At 33.3% G+C, this 24,949-nt stretch overlaps 1 protein-coding gene across 1 annotated transcript in view; it reads right to left on the reverse strand.

The window, feature by feature from the left end:
• The window catches only part of LOC129233084 (uncharacterized), a 28,317-nt gene extending 16,632 nt beyond the window's left edge, over positions 1-11,685 (reverse strand). Inside the window, exons 1-8 of the mRNA XM_054867149.1 lie at positions 11,668-11,685; positions 10,942-11,008; positions 8,578-8,655; positions 6,786-6,854; positions 5,695-5,736; positions 3,922-3,990; positions 2,452-2,520; positions 612-659 (exon numbers count right to left, since the gene is read on the reverse strand). Of these exons, the coding sequence (XP_054723124.1) occupies positions 612-659; positions 2,452-2,520; positions 3,922-3,990; positions 5,695-5,736; positions 6,786-6,854; positions 8,578-8,655; positions 10,942-11,008; positions 11,668-11,685 (460 nt within the window). The remainder of the gene's footprint in view (positions 1-611; positions 660-2,451; positions 2,521-3,921; positions 3,991-5,694; positions 5,737-6,785; positions 6,855-8,577; positions 8,656-10,941; positions 11,009-11,667) is intronic.
• Positions 11,686-24,949: the final 13,264 nt, after the last annotated feature.

A 24,949-nucleotide genomic window follows, 5' to 3' on the forward strand; every position in this document is an offset into this window, starting at 1 on the left:
AGAGATATCAAAATATTGGATATTTTCGAACTTGTGAATAGTGGAAAACCAAGCTGGCGGCAAATGTCCTAACTGAGAAGGAAACTGCAGTCTCATTTTCTTTTAAGAACTAATCAGCCACTTTGCTCTCTTAAATGAAGTAACAAGATCCCTACTACAGTCAACATGAGCAAAAGCGCGATCCGACTTACTGGAAAAGGCCATAACGCTATTTTCCTCCCAATAAATAATTTTAGACCTAACACTAACTCCTCGCCCGCAACACGAAAATTTTCATAAACGGAATCGCAGTGTGAAAGTGTTGGCTTTGTTATTGGCTACTAAATTATTAACTATTACATCTTTTGTTCCCCCCAGTATGTGTGAGGGTAAAGTTTTGCTCTGGTTTGGAAACATGACAAAGTGCTTCTATGCCTCTTAACTAAAAATAAAATTTAAAGCTGGTTTTGTCACCAGTAACAGACATGCTTGAGATATCGCTCTCAGATTAGCTCTATTTTCTGAGCCTTTATTTTTAGATCTAAAGCCTCATTAAACTCAAGCGAGCAGGAAACACTAGCAGACCTCATCTAATGGCTGCACATTAAAAAATAAAATAACTGTTTACATACCTGGAGCGTTCTCCTCCGCATCCACATGCCTCCTTTTGGGGGCGGGGCCTGAAAGAAGAAAATCAGAATTATGGGATTATATTATACTAGTGGCACCCGCACGACTTCGCCCGTAATACAAAAATTAAAGGTCTTTTGGTTCGCTTGTATATTTACAAATAATGTATGGTGAATTTTCTCGCCAATTGGCTTGTACCGACGTTACAGTTCCACGTTATGATAATTTCGTATCTCGCCAATTGGCTTGTGTCCATGTTACGGTTCCACGTTACGATAATTTCGTAATTTATGATAGTTTTTTTTTCTTAAAATTGGAATAAAAAAAGAACCACATCGAATTTTCGAAAAATCGCTTCGAGGTGCACACCCCCATGCTACATACTAACTTTGTGCCAAATTTCATGAAAATCGGCCGAACGGTTTAAGCGCTATGCGCGTCACAGACATCCTACGGACATCCTACGGACATCCTACAGACATCCTACAGACATCCTCCAGACATCCTCCAGACATCCTCCGGACAGAGAGACTTACTGCTTTATTATTAGTAAAGATTAGAATTGTTTAGAAATCAAGCAACTTATATTGGCAAATTAGAGTTTACAGCTTTGCCATGTCAAAATACAAGCTCCCATTCATTACAGGTTATCGCAAAACCACATCTGCCGACACTCGAACATTGAAAATTTCACAATGCATTCCGTGGCTGTACTTTTTAAACCAACACACAACAAATCATTAAAGTTTAAAGCATTACAATATTCTCAAACCTTAACCTGCCATTAATCTAATTTTATCAGCAAAAGAAAGATTGTCCAAGAAAAATGAAAAAAAAAACACTAGCCGTGTTGATTTAATAAAGAAAAACATAGAATTACAATTAGCAATAAGTTTTAAAAAGACAGGCTGTGCACTGCTAAAACATTGTTTAATATTTTTCTCAATGGTGCACAATTGATGTAAAACATCATTAATATCTTTTTGGGGGAACCTACTAGCTTGTTGTACCCCTATTTCTTATTTTGCAAATTAATATAGCGATATGCTTATGCTGAAACCATCTTTCAAAACAAGTACAGTGAAGCATCGTTTATACGTTTTTGAAGAGACTGTATGAAAAAAGCGAAAAAACGTATAACAGGTATAGGTTAATGTGTATTAGACTTTGCAGGGACCAATTTTTAAAAACGTATAATTGATAAAAACGTATAAAAGTGACGTATAAACGGTGCTTCACTGTATTTTACTTTCCTTGGATTTTTGAGGTTCTACCACATTAGTAAATGCCCAAAACGGTACGATCAACTTTGGTGATAGTCAGTGGCAAAGGGATGGAAATGCTAAAATTAAAAAATGGGAGATAACTATACTTTTAAGAGAACTTCTGTTTCTGGGCTATATTTTGTGCTACTAACACTGCTGATGATGCGGTTCGCTGATATATATCACAGTATATATCCAATACTTATTTTGAAAACACCATGATATCCTTAAATTTTCCGTATTTCTTTGTAAATAGATATTTTTAATATAAATGTTAGTAGTATGTAATTAGTTTTACAGAGCATATGAATAAAAATCCCAACATCTAATGCCAATATAAGTTATGCATTACAATCTATTTTTTAACATTAATAAATTTTTACATGAAATATAGACATAAATAAAGGAATTATTATATATCGTCGCCTTTCGAAAATATCTTTTTGAACCCTGATGAAAGCCTACCCTAGGACTTTGAAACAATACCCATTCTTAGCTATGCAGTACCTGTACACCTACAGTGTGTCCAATAACTATGCGCTGCACATTGAAAAAAAAAAATCAGCTATTTACATACCTTGTGCACCCCCACTGCTCTCCACTGTCTTCCTCTTCCCACCAGACTTGGGCTTTCTGGGGCCAGGAGCTGAAAGCAGATAAAAGAAAATAAGAATTGTAAGGCATAGCAGGTAGAGATGCTCAGAAATTAAGCAACATTATTGGCAAATTCTGAGTTTAAAGCTTTGCCATGTCGAAATACTATCTCCCGACCATTATCCTATATAAACGCATATAAGTCACGAAATTTATTACAAAAAATGTTTAAAATTACAGGGTGGACTTAAAAACGGGGCAGAATTTCCGAAAATTTTTGCCCAAATTTTGCTTAGCAAAAACACTCGAAAACGTTCAAACATTTTCCCGATTCTAGTGAAAGCATAATAAATAGTACTGGATTTCCAGTGAAAAACAAAAACATAATCATCCTTAATTATTTCAGCAGGAAAGGAAATTATGCACTTATAAATTAAACCTTATAAATATATGTAATTCAACTTTTAAAATACAAACTTTAAGTTAAAATGTTAGATGCTCAATTGCTTGAATTTAATTTCTTTTCAAAAAATATCTAATAACTGAAAATTAGCAAATTATAATTAAAATCAAAACTGCAAAATTAAGCATAATGTAATTAAACAAAGCAAAAGTAATTAAATTTTTAGTTATTAAAAAAATAATATCAAACAAGCTATTCCATCGTCGCCAACCTTCTAGGAACTACTTGAGGAGCATTTGTGGTGATTTTGAGGAGCATTGTGAAATTTTGCGGACCAGTTCAGTAATTTGCATATTGATATTAAAAATTTTAACCTTTTATCCGAAATTGTTTTTGAGCTTTAATAATCATTTTAAGCGCTGGCATAAGGGAATAAAAATAATTATTTTTAAATTAATAAAACAGCTTTAAGCACTGACACGCTTTGAATATTAGAATTTTTAATTTTTTATGTTTGCATGCCTGTCAAAATAAACTAGCAAAATATAATTTAAAAAAAATTAATTTTATTAAAATTATGTGGTTAGCCTGGTCAGAATTAAGACCAAACGGGAAATGCAGTGCAAAATAACTCCTTTGTGGAGCTGCGGAGTTTTGCTATTTTTGAGGAGCAACTCCGCAAAATGCGGAGCAGTTGGTAACCTTGCTATTCTGATATAGCATGTGTCAAAATAATTTCTAATTCTAACCTTAATATCTAATACATCAAAATATCGGATATTTTCGAAAATATGATTTTTTTGAACCCTGTTGAAAGCCCACCATTGGATCTGCACTCTGAAGATGTTTTATGCCAAACTTAAAAAAACATAGACTTCCATATCTGTACATTACATACAGTACAGTTTCAGGGCCTTAATTGATTCCTTTAGTTAGGTGAATTCCATTTCACAACGCTACAAATTCTTAGCTATGCAGTATGAGTACACACACAGTGTGTCCAATAACTATGTGCTGCACATTGAAAAAAAAAATCTGCTATTTACATACCTGGTGCACCTCCATTGCTCTCTGATACCTTCCTATTCCCACCAGATTTTGGCTTCTTGGAGCCAGGGGCTGAAAGCAAATAAAAGAAAATAAGAATAAGTCATAACAGGTAGATTAATTCAAAAGTTAAGCAACGTACATTGGCAAATTCGAGTTTAAAGCTTTTGCCATTTCAAAATACAAGCTCCTGTCCATTACCCTATATACTCACATATAAGTAGAGCAGTTTATTACAAAAAATGATGTTTAAAGTTAGGGGGTCGACTTAAAAGCGGATCAGAATTTCTGAAAAATTTCGCCGATACTTTTCTTGGAAAAAACACTCGAAAGCGTAGACATTTTCCCGATTTTAGTCCATCCCTTTGAAGCATACGCTAAAGAAGTAAGTAGGCTATGATTTTACATGGTCTGAGTGAGAAATAAAGAATAAAAAATTGTTAGCATAAGACTATTTTTTTCATTTTCTTGGAGCAATTTCATAAAAAGCTAGAAAGTTTTCAAAATGTTTAAACTTACTTGTTGATTCAAACTATCCTAGAAATGGATTCCCGTTTTAAATGTAACAGGTATTCGGCGAGCGAAAATCCCCTAAGTGTCTAAACATCTTTTTGCCGACAGCAAGTCAATCAATCGGTCAACTTCGCTAGGTATAATGCTAGTTAATTAGTTATGCTCCTAGATAATATGATTGTCATTTAATGTTGTACATGAGAGAATTACTTAATCATTGTCCATAAGCAGAGATGGTTAACCTATTAAACTAGTAGTCTAACTCGATCCGCATCAAGTTTTTAAAAATTGCTATCATTAATGGAAAGACTGGTTAAAAGCACGAGTTTCGCTATGAGTAAGGTTGTTGCCAGTTCGTTCATGCATCAGTCTAATCTAAGTGGAGTCGACTGCTTCGAGGAATTCCATTTTAGCTGCTACAAGCACACAATTCCTTTAGCTGGATCACAATTGCCCATTCTACGTCTAGTTTAGGAGCGAGTCAACATAATACTTCGTTCAATGGACTGGGAAGACACCAGGAAAGTAACTTTTCATTGTTGATAATATCAAAGGACTATGCTTCTGTATTTAAACTTTAACTTCAGGCAATTATATATTTAGTCAAAGATTCAATTATTCTCTTCAGTTGTTTGCTGGCCAAGAAGCAGCATTGTAAATAATGTAAATAAAAGAATTATTTTATTTAAGATGTTCTCTGTCGCAGTTTAAAACAAACCAAAGTTGAACGGACAAGCATCGTGCAAAAGTTGCAAATAAAACAGTTAGGCAGGAGTGTCTAACTGTTTCGCATTCCTAATCAAGGTTGCCAGGTTGTAAAAGGTGCCCAAAAATGAGTAATTTATCCCCATCAAATTTTCCATAAATAATGTCAAATTAAGAGTAAAAGTCATACATAAAACGGTATAGTAAAGGTGTTCCTTTTTCAGAATATACCTTAACCTGGATTGCCAGGGGTTGAATGGCGCATAAAAATAAATAATTTTCCCTCATTGGAATACTGCATCTATATCTATATATGAAGGTGAAAGTAACATGCAAAAATGCAGAGAAAACTGTTACAAACAGGATGTAAACTGTACCAAAGTCCCTCGCTTTTACGGTATGCAAAAGTTCTTTTTTTGTAGATCTAGAACCTTTAATAAGGTTCTAATTCAATTCTAATTCAATTTCAATTCAATTTCAATCTAATTCAAATTAACATGAAACACTGGCAGACCTCGTCTAATGGCTATACATTTAAAAAAGAAAATATTTACATACCTGGAGCTTCCTCCTCCATCTGCCTTCTTTTGGGGGCAGGGCCTGAAAGAAAAAAAGAATTATAACATATAAATATTTTATTAGAGTTGTTTAGAAATTAAGCAACGTACATTGGCAAATTAGAGTTTTAAGCTTCACCGTGTCAAAATACAAGCTCCCGACCATTATAGGTTATCGCAAAACAACATCTGCCGACCATTGAAAATTTCACAATGCATTCCGTGGCTGTACGTTTTAAACCAACACACGACAAACCGTTAAAATTAAAAGCATCATAATATTCTCAAACTTTAACCTGCCATTAATCTACTTTTTATCGGAAAGAGAGTCGAAGAAAATGAAAAAGAAAAAAAAACAATAGCAGTGTTGATTTACAAAAGAAAAACATAAGATTGCAATAAGTGTTTAAAAGACAGGCTGTGCACTGCTAAAACATTGTTAACATTCTCCCTCTAAGGTGCACTATTGATATAGTACTTGTGCAATTAGTTTTACAGGGCATATGAATAAAAATCCCAACATCAAAAACTAATATAAGTTATACTTAAAAATCTATTTTTTAACATTAAACTATCGGATTTTGCAAAAAATTGCTAATATCATTTAAATAAAAATACTATTTAAAGTACACAAATTTTTACATGAAACATAAATTTAGATATAAAAAATGAAAGAAATTATCATACATCGTCGCCTCAGAACAGTAAGATATCTAATCCCAGAAATAACACTAAGATGACCAAATGTTGCTCTGAGATGACATTATATTATAAGAATAATATGATATATCATTACAGTGCTTTGATTGAAAACATCATACATATCAAAATATCGAATATTTTCGAAAATATCATGATATTTTTGAACGCTGGTGAAAGCCTACAATATTATCTGCACTTTGAAGACGTTTCACGCCAAACTTAAAAACGTCCACCTCCATGATTGTACATTACATGCAGTACAGTTTCAGGGCCTTAAATGATTCCTTTAATTAGGTGAATTCCTTTTCACAACACTACCAATTCTTAGCTATGCAGTATGTGTACACATACAGTGTGCTCAATAGCTAAACAAATTAGCTATTTACATACCTGATACGCCCGCATTGCTCCCCGATGCCTTCCTTTTTCCACCAGTTTTTGGCTTCTTCGAGCCAGCAGCTGAAAGCAAATAAAAGAAAAGAATTGTAAGTCACAGCAGGGACAGTTGTTCAGAAATTAAGCAATGCATATTGGCAAATTCGAGATGAAAGCTTTTCCATGTCAAAGTACAAGCTCTCGTGCATTATAGGTTATGGCAAAACTATACCTGCCGGCATGTAAACTTTGAAAATTTCATAATGCATGCCGTAGCTGTACTATTTAAACTAACATACAACAAACCATTACAATTTCAAGCATTACAATATTCTCAAAACTTAACCAGCAATTAATCTACTTTTATTAACAAAAAAGAAAGAGAATCCAAGAAAAAGAAAAAAACAAGTGTTGATTTACAAAGGAGAACACATGATTAACATTAGCAATTAGTTTTTAAAAGACAGGCTTTGCACTACTAAAACATTGCTTAATTTTTCTTCTGTAAGGTGCACTATTGATATAAAATAGATTTTAATGAGAAAGGAGATAAAGAAAAAAAATTAATGTATGTTTTCATATTAATTACTACAAATGAAAATTTAAAGAGCAAATTTCAAATATTTTTAATAATGTTGAAGTTAATGCACAAAAGTAATGAACAATAGTTTTAAAAACTTTGTTAGGTACGATGCTAGTTAGTTATGCTCCTAGATAATGATTGTCATTAAATGTTTGTTGTAAATGAGAGAACCACACTCAATGGTAGTCCATAAGCAGAGATCATTAACCAATTCAACTAGTAGTCTAAGATCCAACTTGATCTTCATTGAGTTTTCAAAAATTGCCATCATTAATGAAGAGTAAGAGTTGCAAATAAAACACCAAAGCAGGGGTCTCTACCTGTTTTGCCTTCCTAATCAGGGTTGTCAGGGGCTAAAAGGCAGTGTTTCTTTCAAGCTTTTTGCTCAGGGAAGGGGGGGCACTTTAAAAGTTTGAGGGGGCAAGGGCATTTTTAAGGAGACAGGGCACTTTAAGCGTTTGGAGATTGGTCAAGGGCGTACTTAAGGACTGAGACGCGACCCATCCCCCCTCCCTCTCAAAGAAATAAATTCAATATTACCCCCCCCCCCCTCAGGAATAGCTTATGACTTTAGACAAAAGAGAAACGAACATAGGCATTTTCATTACACTAACACCACAAGCTTTCACACAATTATTGAAACTGAAACAATGGTGAAAACTGTATGATTTGCCCAGTTTTGCTTAGACAACTTCATACCATTGTTATACAGGCGTCCCTTGCATAACACGGTTCTCGTACAAAATGGTTTTGATATTACACAGTACCAAATACGCGATTATTACAGCACATTTTCACTTTTTCACGGTACGAAACTTGAATTTAATACTTCATGCCTTTGATATAACACAAATGTTATCTCTGAAAAAGATGGAATTTTATTTGTTTAAAACATTCTGTTAATGTTTTATAACTCGAGTAAGTTTTTACTTTGTTTTTATGAAACTCAGTTTCAATATCACACGGTACACATTCCTTGATTTACATTATTTCGTATAACACCGTTTCGATACAAAACGATACATATCGACAAGATTTTTACCATACAAATGATTAATTAGTGTTCAAAATAAGTTAAACCATTTTTAAGAAAGGCTCATGTATCACGGTTTCGATAATACATGAAACAAATTAACCGTGTTATACTAGGGACGTCAGTATTTATCATTTCATTGGATATTTTTTCTCCAAAAAAAAAAAAAAAAAGATCATTAAAAAACTTACCAGAAGATGGCCTTTTTCCTCTTCGTGAGGATGGCGGGTCTGCTCCAAAGGCCCGCGGCTTCTTACTTCGAATATGGCCTAAAAGAAAGATGTAAGGTTGAGTGACAAACAGTTTGAAATACATAGTTTCTGCTACAGTCACATTTCTGGTAAACATCTAAATTACGAAAATCAAGCAAGGCATTTGCACTTTTACGCTCAAAAAAGAAAACATGCACTATCCGAGAGAGAGAAAGCAAGCATGGCGGTACGGAGCTTCATCTTTTTATAAATCTTGGCCGACAAGATTAATGTATCATTAAGTTCAACAATACTTCGTCTTAATGGGCATTACCTTTCCCCACAATCATTGCATTATTCGTGTTTTTAAAAATCAAATTTGTGTCCTCTCAATGCTACACAGGGTTCAAAACTATGATATATTTTTGAAAATGTCGAAAATATCCGATATTTTGATATATATATCGGATAACAATGCTTTTTAATTTCATCAAAAATATATCTATTAAAAATGCCAACAGTTTTTTAATAATAATTTTTATTTTAGTACACTTTTGGTTGACAACATGTGAATTCTCACCTCCATGGCATGTCACACACCTTGTGTGACTGTATGCTGCTTAATAACTTGTTTAATTAAAAGTATATATTTATTATTCCTTTCACAAGTGTCTCAAATACTAATATTTTTAAGCATATTTAATTTTGCCTCATTTGTATTTTTTCCTTCAGTTCAAAAACTGTCATTTATTACATTTAAGTCAATGATTGCACTATATTTTAAACACTTTCATTTGCACACATGCATAAAAGTCGAAAATTTTATAGAAAAATTACTACTACTATAGAAAAAAAAATTCATGCATACAATTGAAATTTTTAAGGAAGAATTCAACTTCTATGTAACTAGATTAGAATCACCTGTACAAATGAGTCATATATATTTATTCTTGAATGTTCACCAATATTTAACATAACACATACACAATTTGTTCTGTTTTTGATATTTTCTCAAAAAATACAGTTCCTCTGAAAATGTAGCTTTTTACACTTTCGGACAGGGTGGTAAAAACCATGGTAATTACCGTGGTTCTTACCGTAGTGTAAAAACTCTTGCCAACCCTGCTATTAAAAGGCACTTTTTTTTTAATAAAAATTGAATTTCCTTATGAGATGTTTAGTGTTGGATTTACCTAAAAGCTAAACAAGCAATGGTCCTAGCTTTGTTAAGGGCCATCAACTCCCAAAAAAATGCATGATTCCCTCCTTTGAATAAAAAAAAAACACGCTTGAAAACAATTTTATTTTTCAAGTGCTCTAAATCCTTGAAAATACTGTCCGCCTCCATTTTAATCGAATATTGTCTGTTCCAAGAAATATTATTCAATTAAGCGGGGAAATTTTCTTCACCTTTCTAAAATGACAACATTTATCTTCGTAATAATAATAAAGCAATAGCTATATAAATGAATTAATGTTATTGGCAAAAAGTTCCTAAAATAAGCTAAGTCAACAAGATAGTTTATAATTAATATATATATTACAAGTGTGTATAAAATCATAATAAGTAACTTTCAACTTGAGTTATGAAATCTTAGTTTTAGCACCTTTCTTCAGCATATTATTTTTTGAAAAATTCTATTACAGTGGGTTGCTTGCTCAAGTTCTTTTCGGAATATATTTCTGCCCCCCCCCCTCCTCGTCTGCTGTGTTTTACAATAAATATTTATCAACTTATCGTTTAAAATGTGTATATTTCTTTGTGTTAATTCAATTACCGACTGCGCTATTTTTTTTGTAATGGCAAAGATAAAAGAAACTAAAGAATAGTGGAAACGTTTTGATGAAATATGAATGTTGTCGGCAAAAAATATTACTTTATATTTTTACACCAATAATTATTCTTAATTTATAATAAAAAATATTTGTGAAATATGGACTATTATTGGACTAGGAAGTCGCCCATCAAGGTTCGATTTGACAGGTGAAAATTGCTTCTATTCTTCCACATTTTAACGAATCAATTACCTGTTAGGTGATATTTTGATGGTCAAAAATTTTAACCCTTACTCCAGTAGGTGGCGGGCATTGTTGACCATTGGGGACTAATAACTTGACTAGGACCAGCCTAGCTGGGCCCAGACCCATTTGCTGGTCGTCACATTTGTATAAATAAAGTATCCCTAAATTAATCTGAGTATAAGTGCTAAAAAGACGCTTCTAAATCTACTTTCAGAAAAGTAAAAAAAAAAACAGAAGGTACTTTTAAAAATGAGAAATTTGTACTTTCAAATAAGGCATTGAGCTTTTTAAGTAATGTACATTTTTAAATATTTTAAGTAATGAAAAGGAAAATTTTCTCACCATGGTCCTCGACGATGGTCATGGTCTCAAGGTCAATGACATCGTCCTTCTTGAACTTGCGGCCATACTAGAACATGAAAAATACAACCATTTTTAGGTTGTTGTTTATTAGATCAATTGTTGATGCTAGAAAAAATATATCTAGCATCAACAATTGATAGTACAGTACAGCTGCCTCATACAAACACACACACACAAAATGTATTTCATTCCTCCACATCAGGGCTTCTTAAATGGTGGGTTGCAACCCCGGGGGGGGAGATGTTCAGGGGGGTTGCGAGATGTGGAAGAAAAGTTTAAAGAAAATTAATATGTTTCTGTGTTTTTCGTACCTGCCTGCAATGATAGAACTTGAAGGAGCTCAAGGTCAATAACTCTCATAAAACTACTGCAACATTTTAAAATTAGTTAAGTCTGCTAAGGTAACAGACATGCTTAAGACATCGATCTAACTCGGGGTCTCATGCAACTACATCTCATCTAACATTTGGCTGCTTCTGGATCCTCTGAATGAGTTAATTTGATTTTTAGTTGTTCAATTTCGAAAAAAGGTCCGACCCCAGTAACAGACACCGACAATTCTGATGACATCCAGCAACAGGTAGGGTGAGGGAAGGATGACAAAATTCCCTTTTTCTCTTCAAAGTATGCAAACGTTCTTTATTTTGGCATCTGAACCCTTATGGACATGCAACACCGGCTGACCTTGTGGTGGCTGTTCATAACCTTCCACCACTGCCTCATGAATATCAGTTGGCTCATGAAATTCACTCTGATAACACTAGTTGGTTGCACGGTATTCATGGACTACGGCAACATCCGTTTCACCATCCTAAAAATCTTATTTAAATCCAAACTTATACTAGCTTCTTGTGTTTCTAAGGATAAAACTTAACCGTTTGTTTAGTTTTTAGTTATTGTTTTAGAATTTAGACAGAATTAAAACTTCGGGGGTGCCAAAATACTCAAGTCTGAAAAGGGGGGTCACAATATCTAAAAGTTTGAGAATCCCTGCTCTACACGTTTTCAGCATTAGGAGATTAATACCAGGGCCCAATACAGATTGATTTTACTACACCTTTTCGGTACTTTCACAAAAATCTTATTTTAAGATCAGTACTTTCACAAAAATCAAGTTATAAAATCAGCAGCTTTACAAAACTAACTTTGAAAATCGACACATTCTAGAAACAATAATTAAAAAAAACGAAAGTTTCACAAAAACCGGTGTTTTAAAATAGAAAACATGTTTTTTCCATTTAAAACATAGTTTACTCATAAAGTAAAATGCTAAGATGGTTTATATGAACAATCGCTTAGGTAACAACTTTTTCATAGTATTAAACTCAAGTTTCACTGTTTTTCGCCCAATTGCTTTTAAGCAATTTAGCATCAGTTTTAGGGGATGGTGATCTCCTGAATTGTACACAGTACAAAGCTTATTGAGCTAAGATACAATGATATTTTTCCTATCTCTTACGCCCCCCCCCCCCCCCCCCCCCAAAAAAAAAAAGTTCGAAATATTAGTTAATGACATTTGCACTTTTCAAACTAACGTTTAAACTGCTCTAATTTTCTGAGACAAAAATTAGAATGCGCCTTTAAAAGATCACAAAATCAATGCTGATAAAAAAAAACTTTCACAAAAATAGAATATTGATACAATACTTTCACAAAAATAGATAGCGAGAAAAAAATCCTGGATTTGCCCCTGAATACAGTTAGGCGTAGTAAGGCGTATAAAGGTTTCTATGTAACCCATATAAATTGGTATCTAATCGTTTTACACTAAAGACATTAACTGAAAAACTTGTGCACCCCCCCCCCCCGAGAAAGCTTTGTAAGTAGAATTTTAAAAATGAGATTATATAAATAATATCTTTACAGCAGTGGCATCCGCTAATGGGGGGGGGGGGGCAGTTCGCCCTGGGTGACACCCAAAATGTATTTAAAAGTTGATGAAAAAAATTATTTTTGCAATTTTCCTTAAAAATTAATGTATCAAAATTGGCCCTGGGGGAGACAGCGCACTTCTAGGGTGACACACAAAATGAATTTTCGAGTTTTAATGGAAAGTACACATACTTCACTTTTGAAAAATTTCTATTATTTTTAACAATATTTAACTTAACAAACGCAGTAACATCACTACGGAGTGTTAGTGCCGGGCGACACTCTTTTGATGATGATATGGATCTAAGAGTTGATAAAAAATTATTAATAGTTCAATTCCAACCCCCCCCCCCCCGCAATGTTTTTCATTATATTTAATTCATGAAACTTCACTGGGAGGGGAGGAGGGGGGTATCACCCAGATGGACTTATCATGGGCGGATTTATGGGGGGCAGAGGGGGGGCAATGCCCCCCCCCCCAGTTTTGGGAGGACTTAATGTAGTAACAACACATCTTCCAAAAATTTTTTTAAAAAAATCATTATTTTTTTGTTTTTGAATAGTTCAGAAGAGCATGGGTGGATTTATAGGGGGGAGGCAAAAAGTGCAATGCTCCCCATTTTGAGAGGAATCCATATAGTAACAACTTATCTTCCAAAATCTTATAACAAAAAAAATCATGATTTTTTTCTTTTTTGAATAGTTCAATGAAAATGAAGAGAATAGCGAATGTTCTTTTCGCCCCAATGGTTGCGAATTATATAGTGTACATTTTTTTGTGCAAATATGTAAAATCTAGTCTTTTTTATAAAAAGTGAAGGATGGGGTCGTGTTTCTGAAACTTTAAAAGTATTTCTTTCTGAAAGAGCACGCTTAAAAACTTAGGATCTGACCATTTTTTAAATAATTTGAAACGTGGTACACGGATGCGCTGAAGTACATCATTTGTGATGTCATAAGGACCACGCCTTATTTTCAAAATCGGACGCTTCAAAAATTAATTTAAAAGTAAGCGTTAGGAAAATAAAAGTTTTTTTCGCTCCATGTTTTTTTTTTTTAGCTTCCTTTTACAAAAAAAAAAGTATTATATTCGCGAAAAAAATTTCGCTCAAAAATCGGCCTTCATTTCCACTTTGCTCACCCCGGAATGAATGTTGAGTTTATTTTTCAACCCGAACACACGTGGATATGTGCCTAGGAACGTACAGATACCCGAAATATCCATTTTGACGATCCCAGAGTTAATTACAAGGACTTTTTTCGTGACGTCTGTATGTACGTATGTATGTGCGTATGTATGTCGCATAACTCAAGAACGAAATGTCCTAGAAAGTTGAAATTTGGTACGTAGACTTCTAGTGGGGTCTAGTCAATAATAAACAGCGAAATGAAGAACTGCAAAGGGTAGTAGGGGGGGGATGTGATCGCTTCAGATAGAGTTACCAAATTCAAATTAATCACCACTTAGCGTCAGCGTCTGGCAGTGCGATGTTTAACTTATTTTGGGTTTGATTTTTCGATGCTAAAAAGGATTATTAACTTAAAATAAACTCTTTTATTTACCTTTTTTTTCTATAGATGCCTACATTTTGAAAAACGAAATCTTTTACATCCAATATGAGAATCATATTTCATTCTTTTTTCAAGCTAACTTCGCTTTATTAGGAAGCAAGTAAATGAAAAGGGTTCTTTATTTTTGTAACAAAGCTTATTTCAGGTTTTTAAAGCAGAATTCCATTTTCTTTTATGAGTCAATAATTAAAATGCTGAATCGATCGTTTATTTTTTATTTTATTTATTTATTTTTTTTTTTTTTGCTTCAACTGTGTCCAGATATTAATGATATGTTTATCATAGGGCTCTAAAATGCAATTCTAAAATAATTTTATCCAAAATATTTATTTTAAAAGCCGTTTTTATACTTTTGATGCCTTCACTTTGAGGATTGCAATCTCTTTGCATCCGCTATGGGAATCTGATGTTAAGAAGTAATCAAATAAAAAATATTTTTTTATTTTTGTAAAAATCACAGAATTTATAAGTTTTAAACGAAACTTTGTGCTCTTAAACAGTGTCTTGGGTTAAAAATTTAAATGCTGAACCCCTGACTGATTTTTTTTTCTTACAGTTGTTTTAAATACTATACAAATAACATTTCTAGTATAATTTAACATGATGTAGAATGGTAGATAAATATTGATACTTGAGGGGTGCCCATCTCCCCCAGTGAGCGATGCCTCCCCCCCCCCCCAAATACTAGAAAAGCACTAAAGAATGATATTCTCAGCAGAAAAGAGGGAAAACACTCAACTTTAAGTGTCAATGATGCAGTTTCCACCATCTCAAGAGTCTAAACTTTCATTTTTGCAACAAAAAAAAAATTTTTTTTTGCAAAATTATTCGATTTTTCACAAAATTATTCGATTTTTCACAAAATTATTTGATTTTTCACAAAATTATTTGATTTTTCACAAAATTATTTGATTTTTCACAAAATTATTTGATTTTTCACAAAAAACGGACCCTGTGAAAAATCCTGGACAGACCCCTGAGTAGGCTACTAGCCACTTCCCCGTGAAAATTTTTGGGAGTGACCTGCCATGGAAGTCAAGACCTTAGATCAACAATACCCTGCTATGAGTCTGCGGATTGGATTGACACCACAGCCCCAAGTTTTATCAAAGAATTTCAGATGAAAATAAAAACATCTTACCTTGGCAAAAAACCTTTTCCATTGATCCTCTCTCTTTTTTCTCCAGCCATCGTCAAATAAATCCTGAAAGTAAAATGCATGAATGATCAGAATTTGAGCGAACAAGAGAAATGTTGACTCTTTTTAACCCAATGGGTTTTTACAAAAAAAGCCATTCAAAAACCCCATTGTTTCTCCCGTTTTAGTTTTCTCAAATTTTTAAGAACTTTTGATTTAAATAAACAGAATTAAATACTTAACACTCATTTACTAGTCTCCAAGGCGGTTAGATTAGCTGCCTGGAAGACTTATCTAATAACTTGACACGTGTACAAGAATTCAGAACTATAAACATCATCCTTACCCATGATTAAATGCTGAAAAAAGTTTGCCAACGCTATAATTGAAATTCATAAAACATAAGTTCTGTTTTTGGAGATGGCCATGTACAAGGCAAACCATCTTCTTCGAAATATTTAAGCCGGAGAATCCTTTTTTTTAATACCATGGATTATTGCAGAAGAACTTCATTTTTAGGCCTTCAATCATAGGCGGATTTAGGTCGAAATATTTGGGGGTGCAACAATAACAAGGATCTGGGGAAGGGGGGGGGTATTCCCGGAATAACAAGGCAGTGGCGAAATCAGGAAATAATTTTAGGGCGGGACACACTTTTAAATCTAAAAAACGCAATGTAAACCATATTTGGTAAGATTAGGGGATGGGCAATTCTTAACATTTCAAACTGCAGAAAAAGTCTTAAACGAAAGTTGATATTAGAAGCAATGGATGAATCAGGCTACTGGTTTGGAATGGGATTCACGCCCCCAGAAAAAATTTGAAATAGTAGTTTTGGAAACGCAGTTTTACAGTTCTTGGTGATATTTTAAGGGCAAGAAAGGTACGTGTGGCTCTAAAGCTATTTTTAGAAATTTTAGTCTTATAAATGTGATTATAGTCCATATTTATAGTTTGGGTTAGGAATGAGACTCACAGATTGTCTCCAATCGATTTTTTGAAAAGCAGATAGAAATACGTAACCCCTTCCCCACGCTACCTCTTTAACTTTTCATAATTGAAGTTCCAAAAATACTACGGAGGACAATTTTTGCTGCTGTTACCGGACGGGGTGTTCTGGAGCTCTCCCCTGTAAAATTTTCGAAATTGAAGTCCTAAAAATGAAGTCCTTCTGCAATACTCCATGGTATTAAAGAAAAAGGATTCTTCCACTTAAATATTTCGAAATAGTAGTTTTCAAAACCAAAGTATTAACACTCTTCAATGATATTAGAGAAAGGGGGTCGGAGGCCCTTGTTCGAATATTTTCCAAAATTGAAGTCTTAAACACATGAGTGTGAGACCATATTTGGTAACGTTAGGGCCCACTGCAGTTTTTCAAAACTGAAGCTCCAAAAACGCAATTTTAAACGATTTTCGATGCATTTAGGTGGTTAGAAGATCTTTCTTGGAAATTTTGCGAAAGTGAAGCCCAAGAAACGAAATTTGAGGTACTTTGTAACAATTTTGGCTGAAGAAAGGGCTTTGGAGAAGAAAATTTTTTAGGACTAATAGAAAAATGAAAACGAGATAGAAAAAATGAAAAAAAAGGGAGGGGGGAGATATGAAAGAAAGAGGATTGTACCAGGAGGGGGGGGAGGCACACGATTCGCCGCCAATAATCTGAAGCTGTTGAAAAATTTAAATGTCAATATTTCTTTTTGAAAGATAAATTAAGATTTTTTCCCAACATTCTTTTTTTTTCGTAAAATAACAGCGTTTTCCCAAAATGAGATCTTTTCTTCTCTTCAAAAATAAAGAATATATTTTTCAAACATCTACTCAGCATTTTGTGGGGAGGGTCACCAGTCTTGTGTCCCCTTCCCCCTGGATGCACCACTGCAGCAAAATGTCCGGGAGTCCTCCTTCAAAAATTTTTGAAAATTCATCTTAAAAATGTTGGTTTTCGGTTGATTTCGGTGTAGATTTTATTGATAAAGTTTCTCGCAATAGCCATGTTTTTTTTTTTTTTTTTTCACTTTATTAGCCATTGTTGTTTTAAAATTGAAGAATTGGTATTGGTATACGAATAAATACCCAATTACAGAACATGCAATTACTATACGAATGTACAGTAATTAATCACGAATGTACAGTAATTAGTTTATAAATAACACAGCACTGAACAATAAATTGTTTGAGAAGTTTCTTTATTTGCATGAAATTATTTATTAGGTTTTTTTTGCAAAAGGATAAAATTATTTTAATTCTTAACATGAGCACAGTTATGTTTTTCTTGCACTAGCGACGTGTGGTGATACAGTGGATTCAAGTAAATTTACTAGTATAATCAGCTATGATTTTTTTTCCTCAACTGCGTTTCTGAGTGAAATATACTAAACTAATTTTTTTCAAAACACCGCCAATAATTTTGGGGGTGCGGCGCACCCCCTGGCACCCCCGTAAATCCGCCTATGCCTTCAATTTCGAAAATTTTCCAGGGGAGAGCTCCAGATCACCCCGTCCGGTACTAGCATCAAAAATTGTCCTCCGTAGCATTTTTGAAACTTCAATTATGAGAAGTTAGAGGTGGGGAGGGGAGGGGGTTCATATTTCTATCTGTTTTTCAAAAAATGGATTGGAGAGTCTATGAGTCTCATTCCTAACCCAAAAGTGGTCAATAAGGGAAGAAAACTTTTACATTTTCTTTTTTTTTTCAACGACGGGAGGAGGACTTCTTTTGAAATCAATAAAATTTTCTGGCTGTAGTTCGTTCGACATTTTTATAAGTCATTACAATATTAATGTAAAAAGTATGCCAGACACATTGCCAGGGTCAGTACACCAATTGATACTGCTGTGTTAATTGTTATTTTTTTGTGTTATTTTGTTTTCGCGGAGCTCTAGAATCATTCCATTCTGATCGATTAACTATGAGCATAACTATGAGCTCAGAATGTCGTGGCCATGAGGAAAAGAAATGGAAACTTCCGAACATAGAACTGATAGAGAATGTTAGGTTTTTAATTGATATCACCGCTAATTAACAGATATGCCACATAACTAGACATGTAGCCAGGAAAATAACGAATCTATGGATGCCTAGTTCGATGCTCAATTTTCTGTCGTTCATCAGGACTAGCCATGACAGAGATAGTCATACACTGCAATATTTATTAATTTGAGTCTAGCCACCTACAACGGCTAGTGCAACCCGCCTATGGCAATGTACTTCCCCACCCCCCTTCCTGCTGCCCGAGGCGGTACATTAATCAGTAACCAGTTGATTGATTTTTAACCCGACGCGTCTTTAGAACCATTCAATTTCAATTCCCGCTTTACTATTACCTCGAATTAGTTAATGAACATGTTTGACGTCGAATGCTAGGGGGTGGGAGGATCCCCCCTCACAATCAAGGAAAATATGTTAAATTTTAACTTAATTAGTTGATTGAATAAAAACTGGTTCGAAACTTAGAATTTGGGCTTTGGGGTGCAGACCCCGGGGCACGATTGAATTTTATGCTAAGTTTCAGGGCTGTAGGAGCTATGGGGCCTACTGTCTGTCAGGTACAGTGAAACAAAGAAAGAAACACCGTCACCTTCATAAAGATACCTTCATTAAATTTACAAAATTGTTAAATGACTCATTTTTGGTCACTCTTTAGCCTCTGGCAAACTTTATTAGGCAGTAGGAACCAGAAAAAGGTAGACAACCTAGCTTTAGCGTTTTTATTTCTAGTTCTTACTCTTCATTTATGGCAACAATCTCCCGAAACTCGAAGAAGGGTGAATTACTTCCCTCTTTGGGCACCTTTTAGCCCCCGACAACTCTGATCGAAAAAGGTAGGTAACCTTACCCGAGCGTTTCATTTTTTTTACTCTTCAATTATGATATCAATTTTTGGAAACTAGATGAAGGCAAATTACTTATTTTCAGGCATCTTTCAACCCCTGGCAACCCTGCTTAGTTTACGTGAAAGGGGTAGAAATTCTTAATTTTACGCTGCATCATGACCCCCTTTCCCTGTGGGCCCTCATCGCAGCCTGTCAGTTCAAATTTTTCTGAGGGAGGAGTCGAAGAATGCAAATTTTTTCGGGGGGGGACAACAAAAACCACGCCCATTCGTATGTAAAAACATTTTTTTTTCAAAGCGAGTGCTGTAACCCCCTAAATCGACAGACCGGCCCCTGCAACTAATCCACTTCAGAATAGGGTTGGTGATTTTTTTTTTTAATTTTTTTTTAATCAAATAAGTCTGATTTTTTTTAATTTAAATCAGATTTTTGACTTTATTAAAATGTTCAAACATTTTGTTGATATAAATTACTTTACATTTATAAACATAATATATTTCATACAATAGATGAATCCATTCAACTTACTTTTAAAATTAAGATAAGTTCTCTTAACTATTCACAATAATACTTTAAGATTTATAAATTCATTATAATGCTGAGATAAGATCTGATTTTGTTTCATGCTTTGCTTAAAGATGAGGTTTCCTAATTAATCTATTTAATTTTAAGAATAATTATTTAAACAATTAATTATTTGTTAAGGTCATATTTTTTATTACAATGGCGGATTGTAGTATGTAGTAAATTTAATTAAATAAAAAAATATACTCATAAAAGATAAAAATTATTTACAATGTTTAAGTTATTTCATAGTAAAGATAAAACTTCTAAACATTGAAATTAATTCTAAGTGAGTGAGAGATCGTATAAATATTTGTCATTGTTTAGTAAATAAAATAATCAAAATTCCAAGAGTATAGTTATAAAACAAAACTTGAATTTTAAATCCAAAATGAACTTTATTATGCATCGGAAATAGCATTTGATTTTACTAAATAAATAAAACTCATGACTGAGTGATGTCATTAATTTACTAGTGATTTTTGCATTGTAAATTTATATGTAATTAACAATAACCAAAAGTTTGGACGCGTTAACATTGTTTTTTATACTGATAGGGGTTTTAATATTTAATTAGCACTCCCAAATGGTACCGCTGTTCAGTGTTATAAAGTGTCTTTATCTAACAATAATGTGTAATCGTTGTAATAAATTGCTGCACCTAATATTTTTAGGCATGATTTGGTTTTGTCAAACGTATATTAATTATGTAAAGCATTGTTATTGTGTTTTATGAGACTCTTAATAAGATCTAGAGGCTGTATAGGAAGATCTATAGAGGATCTATAAGAAATACCTGTATAGAGTTTTATAGAATTATGGCCCAATTTTATATAGGACATTTCTATAGGATTCTATAAAAATAACTATAGAATTCTATAAGTATATAGAAATTCTATAACACTAATTTTATAGAAACCTATAGAATTTTTCACTATAGAATTCTATAGAAAGCGGCCTATAGAAAATTGGGCCATAATTCTATAAGACTCTATATAGGTATTTCTAAAGAATTTTTTTATAGAATTCTATAGACCATTTTCATAAGGGGGTGTATAAAACTCCAAATTTTTATTTTGTTCTAAATTAATTTTGGAGCAACACATGCTAAAAATGCCAATTAATTTATAAAAGAAATAATCAACTGATTTTAACTAATGATTTTGTTAAATAAATCACTTACTTCAAGACAATTGATTTAAATCAATGATTTTTTTAAAAAATCACTTGATTTAAATCATGACTTTAATCAAGCTTATTTAAATCAACAAACTCTGCTTCAGAAGTCAAGTATTGAAACATTTATTCGATTATGAAATCGATCGAGAAATACAGAACTGCCCACCCACCCCCTAAGAGCAAGGGTGAAAACATGTCTCAATATCGCGAAGACACCCCCCCCCCCCCAGAAAAAACAAAAGAGCCCTGCTAAAAATGGGAAAGTGCTCATCAACCCCCCCTCCCCAAACATGTTTTCTCCATGTCCCCCCCCCCCAGGTGAGAACCCCAGGCCCCAGGGAAATACACCACTCGAGTGATAGACATCGAGAACTCAACATCATTAGAAGCGAAAACTGGAGCAGTTGATCGTCCGAGGACTCGGAAAGTGATTTTCGAGATGTGATAATCGTGATAATTACTACTAGGCAGGCCCATGTTCAGATTTTCAGAAAGGGAGGGGTTTTAATCTTACCTGGGGGGGGGGGGATTCAATCCCTCTCAACCTTTATAGTTTTACTACAAATTATAGATCCCAGTATGGCTATGCACCTGTAAGTACTGCTGTACCCCCTCTCTTCCCCTAGAAGAATAATTCTGGCTGCTCACGTGACCAAAGTATTCCTTCATTTTACAGGTTCACTTTTATCAAACCTTGCTTGTTTCTTTTTAATTAAATCTGTTAACTATGCGGTTTATTGCAACAAGTGTTTAAAACTCTCCACGAATTCTTTTTATTTAAGAGAATGCATATCAGATTTTATGTTCTGAAATAATGCGCAGAACAAGCTTATTGTAGATGCAAAATACATTACTAAACACCATCACTAATACACCTTCATAGCTGCAACACATGCCAAATTCATCATTACCTCCTTACAATAAGCAATATTAATGCTTTGTATCGGTAGATAATTCAACAGTTCTACCACCACAGTTTTTCCAAAATATTATTTCAGTCGGCAAAGCTTTAACAGTTGTAAATTACATAACATTTGAATGTTATGCAAAAAATTTTTAAGTTATAAGAGAAAGAAATGCAAGCGTTTAGGTCCAACTGAGTTGAATTAGAGGGAAGAAAATACAGAATTACTGAGTTAAAATTACAGAAAAACTTCAGAGAGAAAGGGAGAGGGGGTCAACGTTAAACCAAGCTTTCACATTAAAGTTAATTTAAGTCGATCGTTTTCTTCATTTGACATACTTATTTTTTTCAATGGGAGGGGTTTAACCCCTAAAACCCTCCCCTTGGACACGGCTCTGCTACTAGGCACCGTAACATGAGTGAAGTGATTATCACGAGACTCGGCAGAGGAGCTGTTTCGTAGTACTGCCATCTATGTTCGAATACTCGAGCTAGAAAAATCCCATAGCTCTTGGGGTAAAAGCGATTTTAGCATTTTCAAGTTATTTGCGTAGTTGTTACAAAGTAAAAATATCTATCTAACCATGCACATTTGACAAGAACCAGTTTTGACAAGAAATTAAACTTCAAAGTAGGAAAAAAAGATTACGTCCAGGAAAACAAAGTTATTTGCTAGTGCACATCTATAGGAAACGAGTTCACATGACTTAATTTTACTCCAATTTAATGTCATTTTCTCATTATTATCACTTTTAATGTGCTTCAATAGTTTACTTTCCAAATATCACCAACAGTAGACAAATTAAAACCAGATTTAAAAATTAACCAGGGTGGCGACAGGAATTGTGAAAAAAAGTTCCCTGACTTTTCCCTGATTAAGTTCAAATTTCCCTGATTTACGTTACCAATGATAATGGTTTTCTTTCTTAGCTCCACTTTAAATCCATTGTATGTTTGTATAAAATGCAGTATTTTAAACGTTTTAAGTTGTGTAAAGTTGTTGAACTAAAGATATATTTTAAAAAGATGCTACTTTTTTAATAAAATGGTTAAAAAAACATATCAAGTCAATTTTTTTGGGAAAAAATCCCTACAAAACAGTATATTAAGTTTTTCTATATGAAAAGATTAGAGAAAATTTAAAAAAAAAACTTTACTTCCAGAAACCACTTAGCATAAGAATTTTAAGAAACTATTAAAATTAATCTTAAAAACATATGCGTATTTATGATAGAACTAAAAAGTAATTGAAATTATTTTGAAGTTTTCAAACAGTATAATAATTGTTGCAAGAATAACAAGTAATAGTGAAAGAATAGAAATAATGTAGTTATTCTTATATAACTAATTGACATATTTATGCAAAATAGATGAAACCATTTGACATCCATTCATAGGGAGCTTTTCTCTAATCAAGAATATAGGTTTTAATGAATGAATACAGCATTTTAACAATAAAAATATTAAAATATTTAAGTTCACAAGTTAACTCTATTTCAAATGATTTCAGTATGAAACGGAAAAAAAATCTTAGATAGCTTTTGTAACAAACAACTTTGAAATGCAGGGGGGATAAAAGAAAAAAAGCAATTAGTTAATTTCAAAATATATAAAAGAAGAATACAACTCGGTTATAAAATTAAAGAATCACTTAAGTCTGAAGAAAAAAAAACCTTTATAATCTGCGGTGACAACAAATAGTATAACAGCAAAAATACAAAGTTTTTTTTTTTATATTGAAAGTTCAATTTTAGCAATTAAATTAAAAACACGAAGAAGTAATAACTTTTAAGCTTTTATAGTATTAATTCAAAAACCAAAGATTTCTTCTTGAAATCGTGATTACAATACGCTAATTACTTCGAGAGAATGGAATAAAGGCAAAGGAGCTCAGGCATTAATGAAGGCTTCCTCTTTGCCTGTATGGTTGTTTATTTTATGTAGCATTGAAAGCGTAAAAGGAAATTTCAAGCTAGGTAAAATAAACAACCTAACAGACACAGAAGCAATCTTAGGAAGTTCATCCTGTGGTTAATAAGTAAGATTCAATACTTTGACGTTGAGGAAAAAAGATGCACAAATATGCGGCAGTGTATAATCGCTCCTCATTAATTTTACCTTTTTTTTTTTTTTTTTGAACATATAATTGGCGGGAAATACGTAGGGAATTAGAGTACTTAATTTTGTAAAGCAAAAAAAAAATTTTTTTTTCTTCTTAAAATTAATTTTCCCTGATTTTTTGTAATTTTTTCAAAATTCCCTGATATTTCCCTGACTTTTCCCTGATTAATAAAGTTCCCTGATTTTTCCCTGATCTGTCGCCACCCTGTTTAAAAAAAAAATCGCCAAATTTGTCGTCAAGTTGGCGACTAAAAGACTGGCAATATATCGCCAAATTATAACACCACTTGAGTTTACATCGAAATGAACAATGATTTCCCGCCAAAAAGGGGCAAAAGATCCCCTTTGGAGCATCCGAATGTAACCAAAAAGGGAGGTGCACAACTAAACCCCACTAGGAGTATAAGTACCAAATTTCAACTTTCTAGGACATACCGTTCTTGAGTTATGCGACATACATATACAGTGAAACCTGTGTAAGTTGACCACTCGCGGTGCAGTACTTTGGTGGTCAACTTAGACAGGTGGTCAACTTATAAAGGGGGTATTGTTTTTTTTTTTTTTTTTGCCATTTCTTGCTCTATGTATTCATTTTTTGACTGACTGACACTTACTCTTTCTGTTCAACTCACTTTCATTGCTTAATATTACTTTGAAACAATAATTTAAAATGTTATTCAAATGTTTTTAGAGATTATTTTCACAGAATGACATAAATGTGTCATGCAAATTTAAAATTTCAGTAAATTGACTTTTAAAAAAAAATCATTGTTTATAAAAAGTTACTCATTTGATATTAA

The sequence above is a fragment of the Uloborus diversus genome, unplaced genomic scaffold, assembly GCF_026930045.1.
Source record: "Uloborus diversus isolate 005 unplaced genomic scaffold, Udiv.v.3.1 scaffold_16, whole genome shotgun sequence".
Classification (NCBI taxonomy): Eukaryota; Metazoa; Arthropoda; class Arachnida; order Araneae; family Uloboridae; genus Uloborus; species Uloborus diversus.